The following is a 27,493-nucleotide window of genomic DNA, read 5'->3' on the forward strand; positions in this document are numbered from 1 at the left end:
CACAGCCACTCAATCACTCATGCCATGATGCAATCACTTACTCACTTACTCACTCACACAATGGTTCATTCACTCACTCACACTCACTCACTCACTCACTCACTCAATCACTCAATCACTCACACAGACACTCACTCAATCACTCAATCACTTACACAGCCACTCACTCACTCACTCAATCACTCACACAGCCACTCACTTACTCACTCAATCACACACACAGCCACTCACTCACTCACTCATTCACACAGCCACTCACTCACTCACTCATTCACACAGCCACTCACTCACTCACTCACTCACTCAATCGCTCACTTACTCACTCACTCACTCAATCAATCAATGACACATTCATTCACACACTCACTCAATGACTCACTCAATCACTCACACAGCCACTCACTCACTCACTCAATCACTCACACAGCCACTCACTCACTCACTCAATCACTCACTCAATTACTCACACAGCCACTCAATCACTCACGCCATGATGCAATCACTTACTCACTCACACAATGGTTCATTCACTTACTCACTCACACACACACACTCACCCACTCACTCACACATACACTCACTCACTCATTTGCTCACACACATACATAAGTCACTCACTCACTCACTCTATGACCTATTCACCAACAAGGCCCACAGAGAAAGATTTTCCACAGCAGCAATGTCTACTTCTCACATTCATTTGCGACAAATAACTGGAGTTGTTTTTGTTGTGGACTCTAATCTCTAATAAGATTGGATTAGGCTTATGTTGTGAAAACAGAATAATAAAACTCAAATGATAGCATGATAACATCATATATAAATTATAAATAATAAAATATTAATGTCATTCATAGAACAATTAGATCTGTTCCACTAATTTGACTGGACACTTCTGTGGCTACAGCTGATTCATAGTAATGCTGATATTCAGTCTGACAGGATTATTGTGTGAAATTTCTTACTTATATAGCTTCGTCAAAGAAGAACAACGTCTGGTAATTTGTGGACTTCTGTGCAAGTTATTAAACTGTTAGCACAGGTATAGTCTACTTAAATGTTATGGTTATGTGGCCTATTAATGATTAAGAGTAACATCTGTAACAAGCCTTACAGAAAGTGATTATAATAAACAGCAGCTCAAAATAATCCGTTTGTAGTGAAATGAAGAGTATGTAGAACAGGGCTGTCAAGTGTCACGCATTGAGCATGACAGTCACGCATTTGGGTCTTTTCTCATGCTCTCCTGCCACACATTGTATGTCTTATGCTGAAAAACCTTTTGACTGTTTATCATATATTTAATATGCGGCAACCCCCAAATGTAATGGAGTTTTTAGTTGAGCCTGACACTTATCAGCCAATCAAAAAAAGAGGCTACACAATAGCCAATCAGAAAATAGCACTCTTGTATATGGGTAAGATTTAAATCAACAACCAATGAAAAAAAAGCATAACCTGGAATTGTTCAGCATCATCCTCGTTCACCCACAGAGAAAACCAGTGGAGCTTCAGCGAGCATCAATTTGAGCACAGAGTAAGTCATGATCTGTTTTAATGTTACAACAAGTTCACAACTTGTTTGACACAAACAATGACATTTTGACTGCTGTTAGTGATGTTTCCCAGATCATCAGCATCAGTTTTTCATCAGTGTCTGTAACTTAGCCAACAGTTTTACAGCCTGTTCACTGACAACATCTGTTCAGAACAAGTAGTCTAGGTCAATGGTTCTCTAACTAGGGGTCCTGAGATGGTGCCAGGGGGCCCCGGGTTCACTGAGAACACCTGCTCAGAACAAATAGTCTACTGTAGGCCAGTGGTTCTCTGACTGGATTTGAATGTCACTCTTTCCTGTCTTCAAAACTTGAGAACTTTTTGTAGACACTCACATCTCTGTGGTTTAAACAGAGATTGCTTATCACATATCACTGAATAACAATTACTACATTTTAGCTGCTCTTGTAGATGAATGAACACAAACTTCTACAGCTACGCTAGAACATCGAGTGAAAGCCTTCCAGAAGATTGGAGCTCATTATAACAGTGAGGAAGAATAAATCTGGAATGAGATGAGTGTGATGGACAGGTGTCCACAAACTTTAGGCCATATGGCCATGGATTCAGAGCGTATCCCAGGGACATCGAGTGTAAGATGGAAATACCCAGGATAAAAACACCAGTCCATCACAGGGCTGACCATCTATCTTGTATTTAAACTAATCAACCATTTGTACGCAACAAGTAAGTTTGCCTTGTACATTTGCAAAAACTAAATATGAAGTAGATAGCTTCTGTTTTTAATATTTTGTACACAAGCCTCTACTTCTACATATATTATGATATATAATCTGTGACTTATTCATTTATCCATCATTTACACCACTTATCCTACTGGGTTGTGGGGAACCTGGATACTCAGGGCACAAGGAAGTGTAAACCCTGCAGAGGATGCCAGTCTATCACAGGACACAGTCACACACCTCTATTTACAGACAGTTCAGAGATGAGCATATAATGCATGTCTTTGGACTGGGTAAGAATTCAGAGAACCGAGAGGAACAACACTGTAGCCTGGAATTGAACACTGAGACTGTGTCTGTGTCCCGAACACTAATTGGAAGTCTGTTCCATAACTGTGGGGCTCTGTGAGAAAAATCTCTGCCCCCTGCTGTAGCCTTTTGTACTTGAGGTACTAAAAAATACCTTTTTATGGAAGTAGGCATGAAAGATCATAAAAAAAATCAAAAGATCTCTCATGTACTGTGGCGTGTGACCATTAAATACTTTATAGGTATTTAGATAAAAGATTGGGGTGATATGTTCATATCTTATGGTTCTAGTTAGGAGTCTAGCTGCTGCGTTCTGGACTAACTGGAGCTTGTTTATGCTCCTAATAGAACATCCAGACAGTAAAACATTAAATTAATCCAACCTACGGACTAACAAATGCATGAACTAGTGTTTCTGCATACTGTAATGACCATATTTATCTTAGCAATATTTCTGAGATGAAAGAAGGATATCCTTGTGATATTATTTGTGACCTTCAAATGAGAGACCAGTATAAATGATCACACGAAGGTCTTTTACTGCTGCACATGATGTAATAGAAAGACCATCCAGAGATACTCTGTAATCGGTGGGTGAGCTTACTTCTGGCTGCCTGTGAACCTAGTAAAAGCACTTCTGACTTGTCAGAGTTAAGCAGGAGAAAGTTACTAAGCATCCACATGTACTTCACAAAATGAGGCTGTAACTAAACTGTCTTGAGATGGTTCTGCTTTTTATTACATGACGGCAAGACTGCAGAACACCAACGATCACCCTGAGCTGCCATAATTGAGGCTTTATCTTGAAAGCCCTCAGTGTGGAGGGTGAAGCCTGCAGCGAGAAAAGGCTACACGTTTTGAGAACACCGAAAAAACAAAATGCTTCAAAGACAAAGGTGATTGGTACCAGTTAAGACTGATTTATTAAAGTACATTAAAGTAACAGTACAAAACCCAGTTCAGCTGAAAACATATTACACAAATTACATCTGCACTATATGTCACAGGGTTGGTTCTAGTTAGGAGTCTAGCTGCTGCGTTCTGGACTAACTGGAGCTTGTTTATGCTCCTAATAGAACATCCAGACAGTAAAACATTAAATTAATCCAACCTACGGACTAACAAATGCATGAACTAGTGTTTCTGCATACTGTAATGACCATATTTATCTTAGCAATATTTCTGAGATGAAAGAAGGATATCCTTGTGATATTATTTGTGATACTTCACAAAATGAGGCTGTAACTAAACTGTCTTGAGATGGTTCTGCTTTTTATTACATGACGGCAAGACTGCAGAACACCAACGATCACCCTGAGCTGCCATAATTGAGGCTTTATCTTGAAAGCCCTCAGTGTGGAGGGTGAAGCCTGCAGCGAGAAAAGGCTACACGTTTTGAGAACACCGAAAAAACAAAATGCTTCAAAGACAAAGGTGATTGGTACCAGTTAAGACTGATTTATTAAAGTACATTAAAGTAACAGTACAAAACCCAGTTCAGCTGAAAACATATTACACAAATTACATCTGCACTATATGTCACAGGGTTGAAAATGTTTTATGCTCTGGCTTCATCTAGTCCACTTTCAACTAATATGCTTTCTGTATAAAAAGTCAGCAACAGAGATTTGTAATAAATTACACTGTTGGATATTTTCTTATATTTCTATTGTATAACAGATTTTACTATCCGTCATTCAGTTTAAACTCATGAATCAGGAATCATCTTCATCAAAGCAAATGAACATGTAGGGAAAAAGTTCCAAAAATGTGGAGGTTTTAGAAGAAATCTGCCGCCGTAGCTCTTTTATTGGCTGCACATTTCTTTACACTCGTGACTGGAGATGGTAAAGATGACTTCAGAACTCCTGAACTGGGCATCTTTTTAGGATCGAACGCCACACGGGACGAGCCAACAGGACTCACCAACAAGCTCTTGTCTGTCTTCCTGAATTCTGCAAATCAGAAAAAAACAGTAACATGATCATAAAAATTTTAACGGAGGCTTAGATCTTAATTTCATCTTGATAATCTGAAACACTACGGTCCATTTCCAGTCCTTTAATCTGACTAAGTTGAATAAAGTTCCACACAGCCAGCAGCTCCTGTGCCTATTCATCATAGTGCAATTCAAACATGTGGCTTCATCAACTGGACAGACATTGTTCCATGAGCCTTACTAGAGCCACAATAATAAATACAACATAAATAAATAAAACACTACTGTGTAACAAAGCCAATCACAGGCCTCCTGTGTGAAGACACTTCAGTCTGGCATTGTACAAATGAAGTTACAGGAGGCAGGATTTTGCTGACATGCCTTAAGCTTATACAGGGTTCCCACTCTTTTTCAGAGATAATTTTCCAGGACTTTTCCAGGACATTTCAAATTGAGCAAAAAAATACAAGGCTCACAGATTCTTCTCTCCAGAAGTCTTAAAAACAATGTACACTTTATGGCTATTACTTAACTATACTTTTAAAGACAATTTGTCATGTGAATGAAATTTCAACATTTATAAAATAAAAAGACCACATATTAATACCCTCTCCTTCCTCAGGCCAATGCCGTCATGCATGCTTTAGTTTGCTGTGCATTCCACTTGCACATGATATTCAGATTAACAAGGTTAATATAACCTGCTTACCCGTCACCATTTGCTGAAAACATTTGAGCACTTAAACCATTCCTAGCACCTGAAACCGCCAACACAAGACAGCGTCATCCGTCACAGCGAGATTAAACAGCATAACAAAAAACCCGTCAAAACTCAGCGTCCCTGTACAGAGCGCTTTCTGTTACTAATTGTTTCGACCAGTTGTAAACTGTTCTTTAAATGATCAAGAATATTTAAAAATAATAATTTTCCAGGACAACAAGATTTTTTCCAGGACAATTTAAGTTTTTCTCTCATTTTCTATGTGTTTTCCAGGACTGGAACATTGGTCATTAATTTTCCAGGACGCGTGGGAACCCTGTTATATACTGAAAAGCTAGTTTCAGATTAATCAGTAAAGGTGCATTGGCTTCCGCATACAGGCTCTAAACAGGTGTGTAAAGACTTTTTTTATACCCATTATTTACCTACAACAAAGTTTTATTTATGTGTGTTTGATGCTCATACTGTAGAAATCATTGTAGCAAATACAGAGACTGTCAGCATAAAGATGGACAACACCACTGTTGATTGTGTGTGTAAAGCCTGCCCTGACTTTAAAATGTCTAATGGATAAAAGATTGGAGGAAAAATGGGCAGTGCTCCTAAAAAAGCATTTAGTCCAAGTCTTTTAAACGCCACACTTCCATTTTGATTCATGTGATTTCTCTAGCTCTACTACGCTATATTACTATAGTACTATACTACTGATGGCTCAAGTCAGGATTAGTGTGATATGATTAGGACAAATGTGAGTCTTGCATCAAGACTAGAGGAGAACCACTGTACTACTGTTCTACTGTATAACAGACACATGACTTAATGAAGAAATTGTTGCTGAGCTTTGTCATCTTGAACATTTCAGAAAAACATGCTCTTTATACTTCATTATCAGTGTGGTTAATATTAAACATAATCAGTAAATTTTTAATTTACTGCATTACAACATTAATTCATTCATTCATCTTTTACCGCTTATCCGAACTACCTCGGGTCACAGGGAGCCTGTGCCTATCTCAGGCGTCATCGGGCATCAAGGCAGGATACACCCTGGACGGAGTGCCAACCCATCGCAGGGCACACACACACACTCATACAACATTAATTACATTTTCAAAATCATTTAACATGGCACCAGAACCAGCACCAGCAACTTACCAGTGGTTTTATTGTTCTTCAGCCCAAAGGTCACTTTCTTAGTTTCTGACTTTGGGGTTTGGAATTTATGCTAAAAAGGTTTTAAAAATAGAATAAAACATTAAGATTAATAAATGCACAAATACATAATAAAGATAATTGGTCAACTTGGATAAATTAAAAAGAAAACTAATTTGTATGCTTATTATAAATCCAAATATTAAAAACAATAAAAAAATCTGTAATTAAAGTCTGTGTTAAAGTGAAGTATGGAGTGGCACTGAGTACATTAACAGATGATTCGGTCGCAGAAATGAAAGTGGCCATGTCCTTGATATGTTAAGCTGTTCTTCTCACAGTGACTGAAGCTTTTTGTCTGGTATATTGTTTTATTTAATAAGATGAACTTGCTCAAATATGGAAATCATTCTGTTTTAACAGCAATGTTTACGCGTAAGTATATTAAATCTTTATGTATATACAAAGTGCTTTGAAAATATTTATTTACTTATACAAGCCAATACGGCTGGCGAATTAGTAAGGAAAAACTCGTAACAGACGGGGTGGTGTGATGGTTTGTGGCCTGGCAAAGCTTTCAGGACAGCTGATCTTCCCCCTAAAGAAATTCTCTTTGCTGTATTTTTATTCTTGTTTACTTTTCTGAAACCTCACAGGGTGTAAAAACTGGGTACCTTGAAGCTGGTCTGAGGTGTGCTGACTTTTGGTTTGGTTTTACAGAAGAGTGGAGTGGGAGGTTTTATTAGACCCTGAAAGGAGACAAAGTTAGATTTGGGTGTGGATTTTTCCATCTTCCGCCTCTTGGGGGTTACTGTTGTGTTAACCTCAATGCCCTGTTGCCAATAAACAAAGAAAATGGCAATCACAAAATTGCATGTGATGTAAAGCAAGAGCTAAGCGTGTATAAAATCAAAAAAAGATCTACAAACTTACACTGACTTTAACTTTCTTTCCACTCAGCTCTTCCTGTGCAGGTCCATTACTCTGAGACATTTCTGTCTCATCTGTCCATAGTTTCCTTTTCTTCTTGCCCTTTTTCATTGGGATGAGGGACTTTATCACATCAGGTGTGGAGATGCTGCTGTCTGATGGCAGAGTATCCGACACTTCTGTTCTTGTTTTCTCCTTTACAGTCGGAACGGATTCTTCTCTTGCTTCTGCAGACTGACTTTCTTGTTGCTTCTGGATTTTCTTCTTCTTGCATGGTGTGCGTGTCTGTTTTGTAGAAGTAGCTTCTGCCAAAGGTTCTTCTGTAGCTTCAAGCGTAGACTCTTCATTTGAAAGAGATTGTTTCTTTTTCTTACCTTTCTTCACTTTGGGTTGAGGACATTCATTGGTGATATTTTTAGGTGTAGTAGTAATGTGTGCACTGTCTGAGGACACCTCAGGGTCTCTGACATCAAGATCTACCTGATATTTGCTCCCAGTTTCCTCTGTTGCCTTCTTCTTCTTCATGCTTTTCTTGGTCTTCACCAGGGGAGCTTTTGATGACTGAGATTCAGCACATGGAACTTCATCAGCAGGTGTTGCTATAACTTTTACCACAACCGCACTACTGTCTTGTGACGTGGAGTCGACTTCTTTACTTTCATGTGAGCTGGAGCCATGAGCCATGAGCTTCTTGCCCTTGTCCTTTTTCTTCCTAGTGGTTCTTGCGTTCAGTTCACACTGTGTTACTCCGTCTTCACAGTTCCCCAATACAGCCAGAGATTTAAACTCTACTCCAAGATTCTTTAAGCTAGACATCGTTCTTTTCACCTTCTTTGTTTGGAGGGTGCTAGTCCCCAGTTGGCTTTGTGTTGCATTGTTGCTGCCGTCCTCTTTCTGTGGTGTGATCTCATCACCAGCACTGTCTTCTTTAGGCAGACTTTGCACTGCTACTACTTCTCCAACTTCTTGTAAGCTTGAACACAGTTTCTTGCTTTTCCTCCTCTTTTTCTCCATGGTACTGGCCTCTACCTCACCAGGATCACCATGCGTTTCCATAACCCGCCTACCTGTTTCTGTGCCCATTTTGTCTTCTCCCGCATTCTTCATCTTGTTTTTCTTTGTAGTTTTCTCCTGTGTACGAAAAATCCCACATTCAGCCTCTGCAGCTTCCACAGGATGTTCTACAACTGATGCCATTTCAGGCTTCTGCCCTAACGTTTTTACTTCTGTGCTGGTTTGAGTGTTCCCAAATCCTGACGTTGCTTTCAAACTATTCTTCTTCATCTCCACTTCGTAACTGTTGCTCTTGTGTTCTCCATCAGATTCCTGAAATTCCTGTGCTGCTTCTCTCTCGGTGTCCTGTGAGATGGTCTTCACCTTTTTACTTTTCCTCTTCTTCTTCTTGACAGTGACACCAGCCTCCAGTTGGTCTTGTGAGTCTGATTCTTTGAGAACCACTCTTTCTTTTTCCATTTCTTCTGTGGTATTGTTCAATGAGCCATTTTGCAGTGAATTGCTTGCTTTTTGTTTATCTTGACAAGCTGCTGGAGAGATCATGGAGCATTAAATTAAAAGGGCTAAAAGACTTTTTTTAAAAAGAACATTTTCAATCACAGCATTTCAACACAAAGGTTATAGAAAAGTCACTGTGGTGCAAGTATCATGACCAACTGCACAATACTAACATCTCAGCTGTGTTAGTGACCTTTGTGAGATCAGAGCCTGTGTATATGGAAATTTCAGTTTTTCCACTGTACATTAGGTGAGAGCCTGGAGTTCCCTTTTCTTTGAAGTTAAAAGGCTTGAAAATGTGTATTAATTGAAAAGAAAAATCAATTAATTTGTTTAAATGAGGCTTGTAAATGAGATAAATCATTGGTGTATTTGTTCTTTATAAAAGCAAAGGTTTCTGGTCCAACTCAGCATTTAATATCATGTTATTCTACATAAAAATGTAGCCAGTGTAACAAACAAGGCTATAAAATAGAACAGAATAGTTTCTTGAAATAGTTCATTTCTAGCTTGCTAACTAAATGTAGTTATTTCTGTTCAGTGAACATAATGCATGGTGGTTATGTGCCATTACATTTGGAAACTGTATATCAGTTATTAAACTAACTGCATACAGAAATGTAGACAATAAAATAAAACACATTGAACCAATCTGCCCACTAAGTGATCAGTCACAGATGAAGCTTCATTGAATGCTAAGATTGACATTTACAACAGATAAAATAAAAGAAATAGCAAGATGATTTCCCAGGCCACCACAATTTAATATCACAGCCTTTCCTCTGATAAGGATTCAAAATTTACTCAAAGTTAAAGCTGACCTTTGCGCTTCTTAGCCACAGGTTCATCCCCAGTTGTGAGCCTCTCGTTTTTTCTCTTCTTCTTGCTCTTCTTTTTCAACACTTTTTTATCTGATGTGTTGCTCCCCTCACCTTTATCACTCTCTTCTCGGTTGAAAATCCCTGTACACAATAATATGGACCAATATGGTGGTGTGAATTTATTCATTATGAAGGTATCATGTAAAAGACAGAATAAACAGTAAAGTGAAAGGCTGGTTTGTTAAATAAAAAAGAAATAAACTTTACACTTCTAAACAAATGTAACAGATCCTAGATATTATGTACTCACCTTCATTTAAAGTGCGAAACCTTCGTTTGCAAGCATATAAAAAAGAGAAGGAAAACAACAGGCTGTAAATAACTGCACTAGAAACAAGTGTTTATACAGTAGACTGTTACACAGCAACTACTGAATTAAGCGCTTACGCAGTCACAAAGCTGTACATCCGTTTGCGGTTGGTGTTCCGTGTAGTCAAGCGGCTACCGAACTCAAAAAGGCAATCAGCTACTGCACCGTAGTCAAACTGCAATATGAGGGAAAAAAGTGATCATTCTTCCCATCTTGGTTTCATGCTGCTGAAGGATGAAGATGTTTATATCTCAGATGCACTCACCTGTAGAACAGGACCAACACCATCATCATTGCCAGAGTCCTTGCTGTACAAATCCTGCTCCTCTTTAATTCCCTTGCTATTTTCCATTACCTCAGAGATGCCTGGAAACAAAATAAACAATCAGGGGTTAAATCTGTTCTGATAACAATACAAAAATTACATACAATGCGTGGCTGAGAAACTAATTACTGAGAAACTACTTTTAGTGCACCGGCCATCAGGTTAGGGATCCACCTGAGTCACTAAATGAACTCGTGTGCTGGTTCAGAGCTAGTGCTGGTTCAAAGTTGGTTCCACTGGTAAGCCTTCTAAGAATCGCTCATGAATTTTCGAACCTACATTGGCATCCAAACGCGGAAAATCCTGATTTCAAATTATTCAAAGATGGTGCTAACGACGTTCTCTTTTGTCTTGTTGGTCACAGTAACCCTTCCCACAGCCCCTGACGCAAGCGGTTCTTAAGTCTAGACCAGCAACATTTTGGTGCTACTTAAGAACCACTTTTCCTGGTTCAGAGCCGGTGCTTTGGCTGTCGAAAAAGAAAGAACTGGTTCTAAATTAGGCTCTGGCTCCGAACCAGCACTCAAACTGCCTCGGTGGAAAAGGGGCTAAAAAATGTCTCCTGAAAAAAAATATAAATATAAAATTAAATCAATGTTTAATGTTTTTGTAAACAGTGTTACATTTAAGGCACCACTTAAGTCTGCGCTTCCAGTGAAAAGTGTCTTAGGGGAATTTTACAGCTTTCTCAAATATCTGTGTACCCAAACATTAGATTATAATTAGTTTATAAATGATTTTTCTCCACTTATTTCAAAAATTTATTAGTAAACAAGAACATTGACGCAAATAAAAGAAAACAAAACAAAACAAAAAAATCACCAAACAAATAACTTCATTGGTCTTTCAAAGTATTCAATGCTTATTTCACCAGTCCATGCTCATGAAGGGATCAAGTTCTTAATAGGGTTTAAATCTGGTGAGGAAGAAGGCCAGGTCATTATCTGCCCAAAACCTGCCTGATAATTATTCACCTGTTAAATTTAACATAGGTTACATCACACTGGGTTGGAACCCAAAAACCAAATAGCAGATAGTTGATAGTAGTTTAATCCACCCACCATTGACCTTCTTCACTTTAGTCTTCTTGAGTACTTGGTTTTTCAGCTCCTCTTCCTCCTCCCCAGAAGTCTGAACAGAATCTGAATCATCTACTACTCCCTGCTGAAGCTCCTTTATCAGGTCTTCAATGGCAAAAGGTGCATGATCCAAAATGGTCCTGAAGATGTTCTTAGAGATGAGAGCCAACAGCAAGTCACTGCAATACAGCACCATGTACAACCACGTTTTATAAACACTGAGTTCATCTCTGCATTTGGGGTTAAAACGTGAAAAATGGAAAAAAAAATTTATAATGGTAGGTATCAAAATGCACATAGCAATGAAGTGACTCACTCTTTGGTCTTGGCCATGGCTTGGAAAAAGGGGTGGATGAAAGTCAGGTTCTGTTCTGCTGTCAGCTGCAGGAGAGGAACAGCTCAGTAACGTCAGATCAAACGTTTTAGTTAAATTTGCAAAAGCTAAGCAGTACACATACTCCATTTATAAAACTTCTGAAAATACATTTCTTTCATTCATTTCATTATTTCATTCATATCTTTTTCTGGTGCTTAAAGTGCAATTAAGGGCCAATTACAGATTATAATATTTTTTTTCCAGACAGTTAAGGTTTCTCTTTAATGTCGACTTTAGACAGACTGTTTCTCTGAAATCAGTTCATATGGTTCAGATTTTCTGATCATTATTTATCCTTGTAGACTGTCACGAAACATGCACTTCTTTTCATTAAGGACCTCCTGGAGCCACAGTGGATTAGCTGAGGTGTGTACAATTAACAAAATATGTTTCCTCCTGATTTGAGCATCAAGTGACCACGTGTCCAAAGCCTGACTGGGAATAAACCGGAGTTCAGCACTCACATACACAGAGAAGCTGCATTAGAGTAGATGCATTTCTGTAGAGAAATAACATCAAATAAAAATGAATAACAGGTCCTCAGTAGGTCTTACCTCAGTAGTGCCGACCTGAGCCAACTCAGTCATATAGAGGTCCAGGACATGCATAAGCAGTCCTTTTGGGACATGCTCAGTGTTCTGCAAAAGCTGCTTGGTGAAGACATGTAAAAACTGTTTCACCACACTGGGGGGGAGAGAGAAAGAGGGGGAGGATCTCAGCATCTTAAAGCACAAAATATCCAAAAATATCAAATCAATGCACAAAAAAGTGATAGGTTATACCTGGGCTCCCATTTCCTCCTCTTCAGCACCTCGAAAACTTGTCTGAACATGAAGCGAACCAGCTTTCAGAAAAGGGGGAGATGCAGAAATCACATCAACATAAACTTCATATATTTTAGATATAAAACATAATATAAAATATTCTATAATATATATTCTATAATATACACACACACACACATACATACACACACACACAGATGAGCCATTACATTATGACCACCCCCAGCCCTGGAGCAATAAGCACACCTGGGAAATGAACACTGCAGCAGGTGCAGTTCATAGAGCTGTATACTGTATATACAACCCAATGACCGGATTTCGGTCAGTAGAATGTTCGGTGTCAGAATGGGAAAAGCTGGTAATTTATCAGAGTCTGATGAAGGACAAATTGTGATGGCACGAAACTTTAAGCCTTAATAGCACAATACCTGACAACCTGATACAAGGAAATGTACAGTTTGGGTAAGTTTTTGTCTGAGTGTCCATTGTGTAATTTGAGTTGAGATGTTAAATTTATTAGGATTGCATGACTTTTTTTTCCAACCAGCAATGGGGCTACAAAAATGTTTACCACAAGTTCTCTCTTACACAATGAAGTGTAAACAAAGCAAAAAAATAGTGCAGTAACTGTGCAAAATTATCTTTCTTTTTCTACACATTGTTATTTATTGTTAAAACGCACTTGAGTGATTGGGTGCTGAAGCAGCTTTAAACATAAAAATAACAACAAACCAGGTAACTAATCAATGCTTCCAGGACTTCGTTGAGATTTTTGTAATCATTGCAGCCAAATTCTTTCGGCAGTTTTCCCCCCAGAAAATTTTCTTCAACACAACATGCTAGGGTTTTTGAGCTCGTTTATAATTTAGCATTGCACTGACCTGGTAAAACTTGTCCAAACGCAGATTGTCGATGCCATTCCACTCTCTCTTTACAGTCTGGAGAAATGTTGTGAAATACAGCAGCTCTACATTTGGAGAAAGAGCTGAAATGAATAGCTGAACTTTGTATCATTTGTAATTTAAACTGAATAAAGATGATACATTATTTGTGTTTCTTAAATAAGATCAGAATTCACTTATTATTTTATACTCATTTTACGGTTTATACTAATCATTTAAAAAAACGTTCATTAAATTAGGCAATTCCAAGGTTTGTTTTTTGTAAAATTAGACATTATTATATACAAATAGGTTTCTGTTATCAAATTGTTGCGATGCCATTTATTTCTTTGAAACACACGTTGTAACAATGCTAAAGACGATATAAAGTATACAGCTTTCATAAAGACATAATGTGATATTGTACATCATAGCACATCAAAAAACGAGTATTTTGAGATAAAGTTACTTACGGGTGTCAGTGTTGTTGAAGCTGTGAATCAGGCCGGAGAGTTTGTGTGAAATTTCCTCCTGAGACCAAAGACAAGCATCATCACGTTAATGTGTTATAGTAGGAACCAGACATAAATAATCCATCACACTGTAACACTGTTTCTTTTTTCTTTATAGACTTAATACATCTTGCATGTACAGATATGACTAATATCCTAAGTTTGCCTATGATCATCAGTACAGTGTCCTGAGTGTCCAACCATCAGGGCTTGAATCCATTTCAGACTGTTTTGGCAGAAGGAACTGTGTGAGTGATGTTCACAAACTGTACATTATGAGGTCACGTTCCATAATAATAATAATAATAATAATAATAATAATAATAATAATAACAACAACAGCATCTAAAGTTTTATCCAATTGAGCCACCATTTACAAGCAGGTTTAAACTTGTGTGTGTGATCATGAATAACCAAAGGGTTTCAGTCTACTCGTGTTTCTTATCCTGAAGCACAGAGATCTACAGGGAGACACGTTCATCACCACTGTTTACCTCCAGGGACAGAGTTTTACCTGCTGAAGAAGCTTGTCCTGCATCCACAGGCAGTAGAAAAGCCCCTTCCAGATCTTCAGTAAGTCTTCACTCGTAAAACCACCTAAAAGTGTAAAGTGTTAAAAGAACATAGCGTTAATCTGGTTAATAAACAGACCAGCACTGAAATACATCATCCAAAATCTTAACTCCACATGCATTAAAAAGACGATTCATTGTTTTTTATTATTTATGCCCAGGTTTAGTCAGTTAGCATGAAGCTAAAGGCACCACGTTTCCCACGTGCTGCTAACGACACTGTTTAACAAACATCTCATTTACCTTCTGCTTTTTGAGACCGGAGATGAATGTACTTCCTGAGCGTCTTTAAGGCTTTAGTCCTGATGGGTTTTTCGTTTGATGCCAGTCTCTGAGCGAGAATAATCTCTGGCTCCTGTGATACTTGTGCCATGGTTAATACTTTTTCACGTGGACTACATCTGCGTCGCCTTCACTTTTCCTACCCGTATTCTACAAACCACGCCCCTTTACTGTGATTGGTCAACTATTTCACACACCGTGAACTGATTAGTCAGAGCATCGAGATGGAATGAAGCATTGGACAACCCTGAATAGAGGCGGGACCCTGAATACAGGCCTGCGGTTTCTCCGTCGCAGATTGATGACGCATATGACGTCGCTCGGTGATTACTGCGCTCTTGGCAGCAGATGGTGGTGTAATCAAACTTTATTATTAAATCAACAAACGGTGATCTCGAACTCACATTAAAAAATCCCTCCTTTATATTATGACCATTTGTTTAGGCAAGTGTTATTTCCTTATAAGCTACACTTGTGTTCAGGGCTCTCAAGTTTTGAAGACAGGCAAAAGTGACATCTCTAAGCCCAGCCATTTTTAGGGTCATGATTGAGGACAATGTCCCGTCCAGAGACAAGCTGTTTCGTGTTGAGGTTTTGTTCAAACCGACCATCGAAAATACCCTCTCGGCATCAGCATTAGAATGTGGAAGCACTAAAACCAAGGCTGCATGTTCTGAGCAGGTGTTGTCAGTGAACCCGGGGCCCCCTGACACCAACTCAGGGCCCCCAGTTAGAGAACCACTGGCCTAGACTACTTGTTCTGAGCAGATGTTGTCAGTGAACAGGCTGTAAAACTGTTGGCTAAGTTACAGACACTGATGAAAAACTGATGCTGATGATCTGGGAAACATCACTAACAGCAGTCAAAATGTCATTGTTTGTGTCAAACAAGTTGTGAATTTGTTGTAACATTAAAACAGGAGATCATGACTTACTCTGTGCTCAAATTGATGCTCACAGCTCCAGTGGTTTTCTCTGTGGGTGAACGAGGATGATGCTGAACAATTCCAGGTTATGCTTTTTTTCATTGGTTGTTGAGTTAAATCTTACCCATATACAAGAGTGCTATTTTCTGATTGGCTATTGTGTAGCCTCTTTTTTTGATTGGCTGTACTATGCTATACTAAGCTATACTATGCTTTCAAGGATCTTGACATGTAAATAGAAGCCATTTGGACATTAAATTTAAAGTTATAACTTGCTGCATGGAAATTCTCATCCAATTAACCATTTGTTGAGGTATTTTGTGTATTTATACCTGATGACAGAAACTAATCAGGAAATTACCGCCCTGTTTATAACAGAAAAATAAACAAATAATCCTTAAATTGGCCAAAAATACATGATATTACAATATCTTTTATTCAGACCACCTGACATGTACAGTAGGGAAATCCCAGCAGTCTGGGTGACCTGTGAGCATTAAACTGCTGTAAGGTGATGTGCTCCATTCAAAAGCAGGCACCAGGTCCCATGTTGGACCGCTAACTGCTAACATCTCATACAGCCTGAATAAGCCATAGGTCTCTAATGGGAACTCTGAAAATAAAGCACTAAACCTGACAGGAACCTGGCCAGAGTAGAGACAGAGAAAGAGGTCCTAATTGAGATACCTTAACTGAGATGGATCTTGTGAAACTTACATTGGCATCGTTTTGGGGGAATGGTGAATAGATTTGGAGAAGTTGAAAATTGATACAAGACTCAGTGTAACTGCTAAGTACCTGCAGGGGCAGTAGAAGAATAGAGAGATATGAGCTATACTATGCTTTCAAGGGGGCGGGTTCAAATCACCTTACTCTGGGTCAGCTTCTCAGGCCTCCAAAAGAGGTTGGGAGATCATAGCAAACAGTGCATTTATTTGAATTGTTTTCTTAGGTATTCAGGGGCCAGGTGTAAACCACCTTATCCTGGGTCAGCTTTCTGTCAGTTCAAACCTATTTATTTATTCTCCTATATTCTATCATCAACAAAATAGCTCCAAAAAAGTAAACTGGGTCAGTCCACTCAACTTTATAACTTTATTAGGATTTTCTTCATTACAGTCAGTTTTTTTTCTTGTGTACCATTGATTCTTGTGCTTATGAGTAAAGTTATACTTTAATTTAACAATCACAGTTATCTGAAACTGTATTGTTACAACCCAGTCTAGGGTTAAGTTATAGCTTGGGATTCAGTAAATTGATACCTTTTTAAATAAGGGTAAGGAACAAAAAACACAAAAGAGAATTTCTACAAAAAAAAAAAGGTGTTGGTGTACTTTCAGAAAGTGAATAAATAACATATATACAAACAACTGCACATAGCGTTTCTTCGGGGTGGGCCAAGGACAAAATAACAAACAAAAAGTCTAATAGTTAGGTAACTTTCTTATCTGAAAGGTAAAAAAAAAAAAAATACAGACTTCCTTAACTTCCTCATCTAATGAACCATTTGTTGAGGTATTTTGTGTATTTATAGCTGATAAAGTAATCAGGAAAATACTGCCCTCTTTATAAAAGAAAAGTAAACAAATAAACCTTAAATTGGCCAATAATACATGATATTACAATATCTTTTATTCAGACCACCTGACATGTACAGTAGGGAAATCCCAGCGGTCTGGGTGACCTGTGTGCATTAAACTGCTGTAAGGTGATGTGCTCCATTCAAAAGCAGGCACCTGGTCCCATGTTGGACCGCTAACTGCTAACATCTCATACTGCCTGAATAAGCCAAAGGATGTCATCTGAAAAGAGAGACAGACATAAAGAGAAGAGGTAGATGCAAAGTTAAATGTTTCAGAATGCTCACAGGTTGCTGTCTAAAAGTAGTCAGGTCATAATTTACAAGATTTCTGGATGACTTTAGAGAGTTCTGAATAGGACAAAACATTCTTTACTTGAAGAGACCTTCAGTGTTGTGTGTGTGACCTATAATAACATCCTCTATGGTCATACAAATCAAGTATTATCATTTCCTTTTTCCCCCCAAAATAGGAAATTTTTTTAAAACTGAAATAGATTTTTTACTTATAAATATGATATTTTTAATTTCCTGCCTTCATGTCTGTTCCACCGTGAGGCCTCTGTTTAAGAGCTCCAAACGGGTATGTGCCATTAGATGGGTTCAAGTCAGATCGTGCAGAAATTGCATTCTCGCCATTTTGGGCTGGAATGCAGCCATCACACTTCGACAAAGGATCATTCTTAAAGTCATTGTACCTGTGTCACAGAAAAAAAAGGCAGAAGTAATTAATTCATTTTAAAGTTAAGGAGGAGGGATAATTCAGTCTCTCCTCCTATGAAATCAAACAGATTTTGATGTTGGAGAAGGTTTGTACCTCATTAGGCGCATCATGGACTCCATGTCAGTAATAAGGGATTGGTTGCGGCGGAATATTTTCGCTCTTGGATTGTCACTAAAGGAGAACCACAAACCATACTTCTTCACCAGATCTTGACCCCCACTTGCATTAAACACCTCATCAAAATACCTAAAAACCCAAGCACACATTATTTAATATTTTATAGAAATACACATTATTATATACATAATACTATATAACTGCTATAGATATGAGATACAACGAGTATCTACAGTTTGTACTTGTTATAGGCAAGCATCAGGGTTTTAACCTACAGTTATGCAATAGTGTAATGAGTTGCATTAAGAATACAAAGACTGACAAGATCTAAGGCTGATGATCTTAGATTGTGAATGATTAATATCAGAAATATTCAAATATAAAAAAAATATTTAAAGAACAGGGTGTTCCTAGGCTTCACTGTTTGTTTAGTAATTGATTTTGAAATGTTCTAATTTACCCCTATGTTAAACAGTTACATGGAACTACTTAAATTTACAAATCAGACATGGTTCAAACAATGGATATTTGCACTGGAATAGGTTCTGTACAGGGGCTGGAGCATGACTTGATGCTTTACTGTTGTTCATGTTGTTAAATTCAGCAGCTGTATTTAGTTATTTAGGGTATCTAGGAGTGAGATCGATCCTCCACTACGTGTTATAAATCACATCATCTGTCACATTTAATTATGGGAGAGTCTAATATTTTAGCTGTTAGTGGCATTGTTCCAGAGAGAGCATAATTTGATGCCACAAGCTTGATCAATTATTCAGTGCGATGTGAGTGGAGGACAGCTGGGAGCCATGGGAGCTCCTTATTAAATACTCAGTCACCCGTCAATCAACTTTATCATCTGCACCGTCCTCAGTTTATAAAAGGTGCAGTAAACTGAATAAACTGAATTTAGTTAACATTTTTAGATACAGTTTCCTGTATGCTTGTCTGTGTTTTCATTTATAAACAATTGTTTAAATTTGAATGGGGCGGATTTCAGTATTGGTGGTGCACTTTATTAAAATTAGTCTGAAAAGGTACTTTGGCTCAAGTTGTCTGTTAATTTTCCTTGGTAAGCTATCATTTGTGAAAATAGTTTGGTTGTTCTGTCAAATAACAAAATAGGCTAAAATGGTAACAGGTAAGCATCTCACTACGTGCTGCCAACTGTGGCAGGAGGACTTCAGAGAGGCTTCAGGAAAACTTTTGGGTAGCATCAAGATATTACGACAAATGTTTTGGCAACTCGGGAGGGGGAGACTAAATCATGTGCTCAGCTGAGCAATTCAGGGGTATCTACTGTGGATATTGTTTATTGATGAAAGGAACTCTCTGGGATACTCTTTAATCTAGTGATCATGCAAAAAATCTCTGGTTGAAATTGTGGTTATGACAGTTAGTGAAAGTGGCAAGGCTGTAGAGTTGGATGAGGTCTGGCCAGAGATGGTGATGGTACTGGATAATGTGGGGACTGTTTGATTAACATGTCTCGTAAATATTGAAGATCTTTGGGTTGGAATACTGGAATATTGGTCCTTATTATTTACAAAAGAAGACCAAAGGTGAATCGTACTCCTGATGGCATAAACCTATTACTCTCCTCACTCTCTATGAGGAGTTTGGTAATCTTCTCATTACTGAGAAGGAATTCCTATGAATAAATTAAATATCTTGAGCTCTAATTTTTACGCAATATTGTAGCTGGCCCAGTAGCTGGTGTTATAGAGTTCTTCAGTTTTATCTGCCGCCTGGATCATCCCTCTGCAAAAGAAAGATATTAAGTATGAAGGAAATACTGTTATAAACTTATGTTCAACAACAGTACCAGAATGACTAAGAAACTTTTCAATATTTGCCTATATTTGTTTTCTATATTCTGGAGTAAAAATTATATTATGTTATAATGGTTATTAAGGATAATAGCTGCATAAGTGCAAACTGGTTAATCACAATATATGTCTGCAGAACAAGCCAACAGAAAAGCAAAACACACTCGTACTTGTGTTAAATATAATGTTCACATACTGTATGACTACTACTAGTAATATAATGATTAAACTAGTTTTATAAGCTAGCATTATAAGCCAAGGTCCATTAGAAAGAAATAAGTGACACTTGAATAAATAGAATGTGGTAAAAGGGCTCAGTCCAAGCCCAGACTTCAGTCTGACAGAATGTGTGGCAAGATCTGGAACAATTTTCCCTAAAAAACATACAGATAGCCCTTAATCTAGACGTTAAATTAGTGGAATGAAAAACCACTTAGAAAAAGTGTTTTTGTTCAGACTAATTAAGTACAAACATCATAGTTAAAAGTTAATTCAGTGGACATAGGTATCATATTCGGTGGATATATTTAAAACTTTTAGATTTGGCTCAACAATAATAGCCAATTTTTCTGTACTGGTCATTGCTATCTAGTAGTACCATATGTGGACAAATTCTGAATCCAAATTATGATTCACTTACGGTATTTGTTCAAGCACAGTTAACAAGCCTTTCTTGAGACTGGGTTTACCTGGAATGAAACCCTTATAGTCAACTATCATCCACTGGTTGTTGTACCTAGAGCATAAAGAGGGGGAAAAAAACAATTACAGCGAATTTTGCAACTTCAAGATTTTTCTTAACCATGAGACATGCAACATTTTTCTAGCAAACTGACTTATTCTTGACAAATCAGTGTGTATGTGTGTGCTCCTTACGTTCCACTGTTGTAATGACTGAAAATGTCGGCCCATTCTTTCCCAGATTGAGCAAGTCTGTTTGCCACAATGTTTCTCAGCCACTCCATGACAGAGCCTTGAGGCTTCACAAACTTCCACAAATCAGAGTTACTGTTGCCAATTGTGGTTTCCAGTGTAACCTATGGCAGCCAAGAAAAGCAAAACAAAATAACAAATCAGAAAACACAACAATTAAAACAAACTGGAAAAGGTAGGTATAGTTTTCAAATGGAATTCTTAACGCTGATTGGAGGAGACATCTGTCATTCAAGGCATACAATAAGAAGGTATCTGGAATCTAACTTTATTTCTTGTACGTGTGGAGTTCACAATCATTTTTAAACTGCTATACAAAAAGTATTAAATTGAATTAAATAAGGAAATGCAATAGTCACTATTTTGTTTTGTCACAAAGCAGTTTCACAGGAATATAATCTGCATCATTATCTGCATGCAATCATAAGCATCATGTTACCAGGCCAGTGCTGAGAATGTAGAAATCATCTCCTGAAAAGATGGAGCCAGGGTAAGAGGAGAAAGCCTGAGTATTACCAGGAATTAATGTCTGATCTGCAGAAACAAGTGGTGAAAGAAGTGTTTAAACTCAGTCGAGCTGTCAGTTTCAGACTGTTTAACTGATTTAGACAGAGAATCACCTTTCAAAGATGTACGGAATGAAAAAATATATTTTTTCATAATCCTCAGCATTGACTGGTAGTTGTTCCATGTGTCATGTGAGACAAGAAGCTCTTTGTTACCCGGCAAGAGTTTGATTAGAGCAGAGCAGGATCCGGATCCCACTGTACGTGATTGACTGGATTTGTTCAATGCAGCCTCTAAATCCTCTAAGTCTCCACCCATCTGGAAAAGACTGGGTCATGAATTGAAAACAGAGTGAAAAAGCTATCTCTAAAAAACACTGGAACATTACAGTTTATTCACTTGATCACTTGCTGCCAGATATTGCACTTTGCACCATTTTCTTACTTAAAAGAAAATGCTTCCCACCAAATATGTTTGTTAACTCACAGGGAAAGCTGAAATGTTTAGCATAAAGCCTTAATTTTTTCCTGTAAATTTATAACATGAAAAAAACACTCTAGGACAGTCTAGGGCCTTCTGCATCTTAAGCTAGAACCTCTGTACACTACCAACAATTTGACAATTAAACACACAACACAGCTCTGTTCTGCACAAAAAAGATCTGCACAGGAAGAAAATACTTTGAGGACCACTGATGGTGATTGTACTTGTGAAAGCTTTTAAAAAAAAAAAAAAAAAAAAAAAAAAAAAAAAAAAAAAAAACACGGAAATACTGGAAATTAATGAATTTCCTGTTTAAAATCTTTAAAAGAAAAAAAAAAAAAATCAAATGCTCAAGACTAAAATTTTTGAAACTGAAACTAGACTAAAACTAGCTAATTTTAGCTGCAAAAAATTATAAAACTGTTACAAGGTTTCAGCAAATGACACATTGAGGTCAGATTCAGCTTTATTAGACTGAAACATACTTTACTTCAGCAGATGAACTATTGGCAGAAGTTATTGTGGTTCTGCCCACACTTCCTCATGAATTTCACATTATCTGCTTGTTACTGACTAAACAAGAGTTCTGAGATCAGGGTGCTAATGATTAACCTACAGAAGAACAAAGTTTACAACCCACTCACAGAAATCCTAAGGGGTCAAAGTAGAGCCCTGTGTCTGGAAATGTACACTGTCCATTATAGCCATCTTCCAAACCCTTCAGCTGCAGCAAAGACAAATGGACCTGAAGGAGAACAGAGATTATTTAGGAGCCAAGATTAGTGTGTATTAGTGGAGATTAAGAACATACTTTCTTCACAACATTATCTAAATTCATATTGCTTTTCTATATTTGGGTGCAGATATAAGTGTCTGATCTCACTTCTCTTTTACGCAAGCTCATATCATTCACATAAATAATTATTTCCTAAGAAAAAACCTCTATCCTCCTATGTGTGATGAAACCCTAGAAGTGGAATGTGTAGAATCCATGAGTGGTTTAATAAACACACAGCAAACAAATCGGCAGCCAATATACAAAATCGCAAAAACCAGGCAGAATTCTAAACCCCCTGACTAAAAAAAAAAAAAAAAAAAAAAAAAAAAAAAAAAAAAAAAGGCGGTACCTGTAAAAGTACCAAATCGCAAAATCCAAAAAGCAGAAAGCAAGAAAAGCAGAGCAAAAGGTCATAGACTTGAGAGCAGAACAAATAATCACAATAGCAAAAGTCATGGTATGTCGCAATGGCCTCAATGGTAGGGTGGACTGAGTCACCAATGGTGGTTTGCCTACAGACACTGGTGCCTAAGGATCCTCTGGAGGCAAACACGGGCACTTTCCCAAACAGTTTGGCTTTTTGTAACCAATCGCCCACAGCCGGTAATTAAAATGGATCTCCAGACCAGGGGAACAAATTGGGTTGATAACACACTAAAAAAAAAGGGGTCAGGCCTGTGGTGGACTGGAGCAGGGAGATTTGGGAATAATCTGCCCATGGGATGTGGTCACTACAAGAGTGCTGATCTCTGCTACAGTATGATCTCAGATAATGACCAAATTCCTGGTCCAGATGCTTGGCTTGACCATTAGACTGAGGATGATATTCAGCCCCATGTAGGTAAACATGGGAATTCGGTAAATCCATGACAAAATTGATCGAGATGTGAGACCAATATTCTTTGATAGATAGCAGCTCTCTCTCTGTTCCAGCGGTCATAGTTGACCTCCGCACGGGTGAGTTTGCGGTAGTAGAATGCACAGGGAAAGTGATTAGCAGGATTACCGTGACACTGGTAAGGGACAATTTTCCAGAGATGCCAATTAATCTACCATGCATGTCTTTGGACCGGGGGAGGAAACCGGAGTACCCGGAGGAAACCCCCGAGGCACGGGGAGAACATGCAAACTCCACACACACAAGGCGGAGGCGGGAATCGAACACCGACCCTGGAGGTGTGAGGCGAACGTGCTAACCACTAAGCCACCGTGCCCCCCAGGGACGGAGACATATGGCTTGGAATATGAGACCTAAGTTTACCGAAGTTCATACATAAGTTTAATTGTCTCGAAGATAACAGAATTCATCCAAGATGGGATTTATTATCGAGTAACACTGGATTAATGGATGGATGGTTGGATGGATAGATAATTAAACAAGAAAGTAACCCAAAGTACCTGATGCCAATAAGGTGACTCTGTAGCTTTTGCAATTTGCTCTTCCACCCACTGTAGATTAGCAGTAATGTATTCTTTCAGACGTTTACAGTAGCCCTGGTCATACGATCCACAATATCCCATCAACGTGTTCGTCCAGTGCTTATAGATGAGCTAACACAGAGAGAGAGAGAGAGAGAGAGAGAGAGAGAGAGAGAGAGAGAGAGAGAGAGAGAGAGAGAGAGAGAGAACAAGGACAAGAGTGAAAGAGATCATGAGAGACAGTGTAAAGATCCTGAAAAATACAATCCAAATCCAGATTAATTAGCTCATCTCAGAAAAACAACTCTTTTGGCTCCTTTACATTTTCTTAAAATGATGCCCATAATTGCTCATCTTTTTTGCACATATCTATTGATTGAGGAATTATAAGAGAATCATGAACAGGTGATACATGAAGAAGTGTCCTCTCGGAGCTAAGCTACCCATAATCCTCCTATCTCCATTGCCATAAAAATATTCAAACATTTTTAAGCACAGACGCATTAACCAAACCTCATGTGTTCAATGAAACAAAACTCAATTTATTCTGAAAAACATAACATGAATTAATTACATAAATAATATAACAATATAAATGTTACTTGTATTATGTTTGTTATAAAATATAAACAGTAAGACACTACATAAATGCATTTAACTGCATGCATGCATAGATGCAAAGTCCTAGTCAAGTATTATTGTGTTGTTATTATAAATTGGATTATTTCTTGGTAAAATAATTTTCTAAAAACTAGTTGAACAACAAAAAGTGCTTTCTTCAACACAACACACTACATACAGAATTACATATCTTCTACTGAGCCCCAAATTTGTAAAGAATATGTAATGGATGTTTACTTATGAGTAATTGGTACTGATTATTTATCAGTGTCTGGATGAGATGTGTTATGAGACAGATTTAGCATAAAATACTATCGCTAAATACCTGTGAGGTGATCACGCCCTCCACAACTCCAGCAGCATAAGCTTGCAGCGTGTCATTGTACTTGGCATTTGTTACAACCTCCAGATATGACCACCTGAAAAGGACAGAAAAAAAAGAGGTGATGTTTACTTCTTCCTCTTGACATTGCCATGTAGCCCTTTTTGCCTGCCATTCATTAGGATGAGGTTTCTGGCAGACATGGGATTTAAGTCATCTATTTGCCCATCCCTTAGCCAAGAGAAATTAAGTACACAACCACAAGCTTGCATATACCATTAATTTAAAGAAGCAGCAGTAAGAGACAGTGACTAACAGAGAGGGAAGTCATTTCTTATTCTCCATAACTCTCATGTTCAATTATAATATTTACACTCTTTAGACAGTAAAGGCTTCTTGCAATGCTCAGAGAAGTTGCTTGCTGTAATTTTATATTAAAACATATAGTATTTCACTATAGTATTGTGAAATCATGCAGTAGTATTCAATCAGTAATTCCAATAATACATTTAGACATTTGCCAAACGCTTGGAAGGCTTATTTGATTTGACTTTAAAGGTGGGGGCTTCTTTGTTTGAGAAAAGTTTCAGAAAACTGCGTTTGGCCGCCAAACAACACAAAAACAAAACTAACTTGTTAGACTAACTTGTAAAACTAACAATGAGCAGAAAGTGTCTTGTCAACATGGGCAGAGAGTGTGTTCAGTGCGCATGTGTGACATTAGCAGAAAGCGATTGAAACATTGACATGGAGTATAAAAACAAAGAAAGAAAGCGAACAAAGGCTTACGATAAGGCAAGAAGTAGGACCCGTGTTAATATAGGATCAGCTTTCCAGCGCTGGAGAGAACTGAAGGGGTGGGAATGCCTGCGATGGGAAGCTGAGGTTGCGTTTTTCCTTCTCAATAGGTGAGTAACGTTGGTTTTGCTTTGTTACACAGAACTAATATATGCCGTCCTTTACATGATTATGCTTGTGTGTCATTTTTGCTTGTTTGTTTATCTGCAATCGTATTATTCTTTCCTTCATCTATGATAAAAACACATTTCTTTCCATTAGTTGCCTGGGTTACGTATGTATACGTTGGCGGAGCTATCAATACAGTGGTGGGACCCATTTGGGTTAAGGGCATGTTTGTTTTGGTGATTTCAAATGTCAACATTGGCTTTCAAACAACGGAGACCCCACCTTTAACTGAAACATGAAATTTTTTTGTTTATAGTTTTTTAAATAAACATTAATACAATTTATCAATATTTAACATTTTTTATTTTATGATGGATTAAATTGTGCTTTCTGGCACAATTATATTGACAGGTATGTTGATTTTAAATAGGAATTATTAAAAGATCCCACAGTAAAATTGACAGATCTTTATTGTAAACAGAGAAGATCATTCTGAAGAGATCTGAGTGACTTTCCATTTCCATTATAAAATTCCCATTTTATAATGGATTAAAATGCATTTCCTGGCACTATAATATTGTCAGATTTTTAAGAGTGATTATTAAAAAGTAAAATTGTTCAATTTTTATTTTCTCTATACATCATGCTCAAATGATCTGAAATGGTTCATTAACAATTAAGGTTGTATATTTTATAATAGATTTAAAAAAATAATTTAATTTTCTTTATGGACCCATTGTTAATATATAATGATTATTAAAACGTTAAGCCTTTATTCTCATAAATACTGTGAATTGTTGTGTATTAATTTATTGTTCTGTAGCTCAGACACTCTCAGCTTTACGTTTTCATCACTTTTACCGCTAAGTATCTAAAGGCCGCGCACCTAAAATATACTTTAACTGTGCCGCCTTCAGAAAGAGCCGCTGTCTTAACCGCAGTGTTTTGTGCTGCTTATTTTAACAGCTATCCAACTGAAATAATACGGATGAAACGGTAAACATTTCACTAGGCCAATTATTTTCGTTGCAGATATGGACTGCTTCTCACACACAGAGTTTCTAACACTGATACAGTAGGGTTATTTAATGACAGATTAATCAAACGTTAATAAAAGGTAAACGTCATAAAAACAAAAACAAACAGAGAGATTTGTGAGGTCCAAGCACACAGACTTACCCCGTATTAACAATGTCATCTGTCAAGTTGGCGGATGCGACAGAATCTGTCTGAATGCCTTCCTTTAACTGCAGTTTCCCGGTGTGTTGGTTAACTACAACAGACAGCAGCTGTGTGTCTTCAGCTGAGATCACACAGAACAACAGAACGAACACAAACACTGGAAACATGGCGTTTAGTGCTGCAGTGTGAAAAACTCCTTTATTTACTGCTCGTCATAAGATCCCTCAGTCACATGACCTGAGTGCTGAACTTCACCCTGTAGGATGTGTTTCTAATCTCCACATATCACATGATCATGTCCTCATCAGCCACTTAAACGTCTTACTAGTTTCGTTTTTATCAAGGCTTCTTACCAAGCTGA

The 27,493-nt window shown here is 37.8% G+C and overlaps 2 protein-coding genes across 3 annotated transcripts; both read right to left on the reverse strand.

The window, feature by feature from the left end:
* Positions 1 to 3,989: 3,989 nt before the first annotated feature.
* LOC132849877 (ribosomal RNA processing protein 1 homolog B-like) lies at positions 3,990 to 15,066 on the reverse strand. 2 transcript variants are annotated; one of them, XM_060875833.1, is made up of 16 exons: positions 14,771 to 15,066; positions 14,470 to 14,552; positions 13,917 to 13,974; positions 13,444 to 13,529; positions 12,560 to 12,621; positions 12,332 to 12,461; positions 11,718 to 11,782; positions 11,384 to 11,580; positions 10,263 to 10,363; positions 10,075 to 10,172; positions 9,938 to 9,957; positions 9,628 to 9,768; positions 7,298 to 8,835; positions 7,039 to 7,197; positions 6,368 to 6,437; positions 3,990 to 4,507 (listed from the first exon to the last, which is right to left on the reverse strand). In XM_060875833.1, exons 1-16 carry the CDS (start codon positions 14,898 to 14,900, stop codon positions 4,332 to 4,334), a joined length of 3,114 nt encoding a protein of 1,037 aa, XP_060731816.1. In that variant the 5' UTR covers positions 14,901 to 15,066; the 3' UTR covers positions 3,990 to 4,331. The 2 variants fall into 2 exon arrangements, with proteins under 2 accessions (XP_060731816.1, XP_060731815.1); XM_060875832.1 differs by having other exon boundaries at positions 7,298 to 8,838.
* A 1,750-nt stretch (positions 15,067 to 16,816) lies between these two features.
* plbd2 (phospholipase B domain containing 2) lies at positions 16,817 to 27,365 on the reverse strand. The gene is made up of 12 exons (XM_060875834.1): positions 27,130 to 27,365; positions 25,048 to 25,141; positions 24,081 to 24,233; positions 22,549 to 22,649; positions 21,535 to 21,749; positions 21,354 to 21,448; positions 20,858 to 21,018; positions 20,622 to 20,717; positions 19,842 to 19,913; positions 18,132 to 18,284; positions 17,850 to 18,012; positions 16,817 to 17,537 (listed from the first exon to the last, which is right to left on the reverse strand). Exons 1-12 carry the CDS (start codon positions 27,297 to 27,299, stop codon positions 17,367 to 17,369), a joined length of 1,644 nt encoding a protein of 547 aa, XP_060731817.1. The 5' UTR covers positions 27,300 to 27,365; the 3' UTR covers positions 16,817 to 17,366.
* Positions 27,366 to 27,493: the final 128 nt, after the last annotated feature.

The sequence above is a fragment of the Tachysurus vachellii genome, chromosome 8 (genome assembly GCF_030014155.1).
Source record: "Tachysurus vachellii isolate PV-2020 chromosome 8, HZAU_Pvac_v1, whole genome shotgun sequence".
Taxonomy (NCBI): Eukaryota; Metazoa; Chordata; class Actinopteri; order Siluriformes; family Bagridae; genus Tachysurus; species Tachysurus vachellii.

What these genes read in the sequence shown, in the direction of transcription:
- LOC132849877 (XM_060875832.1), bottom strand. Translation starts at nt 14,900, where the DNA reads ATGGCACAAGTATCACAGGAGCCAGAGATTATTCTCGCTCAGAGACTG. An exon ending in GCCATGGCCAAGACCAAAGA is followed by an intron (nt 11,581 to 11,717) that starts GTGAGTCACTTC and finishes GCTGTATTGCAG; the next exon opens with TGACTTGCTGTTGGCTCTCA. An exon ending in TGTGGCTAAGAAGCGCAAAG is followed by an intron (nt 8,839 to 9,627) that starts GTCAGCTTTAAC and finishes TGATCTCTCCAG; the next exon opens with CAGCTTGTCAAGATAAACAA.
- plbd2 (XM_060875834.1), bottom strand. Translation starts at nt 27,299, where the DNA reads ATGTTTCCAGTGTTTGTGTTCGTTCTGTTGTTCTGTGTGATCTCAGCT. An exon ending in GATGACATTGTTAATACGGG is followed by an intron (nt 25,142 to 27,129) that starts GTAAGTCTGTGT and finishes TGTCCTTTTCAG; the next exon opens with GTGGTCATATCTGGAGGTTG. An exon ending in AGTCACCTTATTGGCATCAG is followed by an intron (nt 22,650 to 24,080) that starts GTACTTTGGGTT and finishes GTTCTCCTTCAG; the next exon opens with GTCCATTTGTCTTTGCTGCA.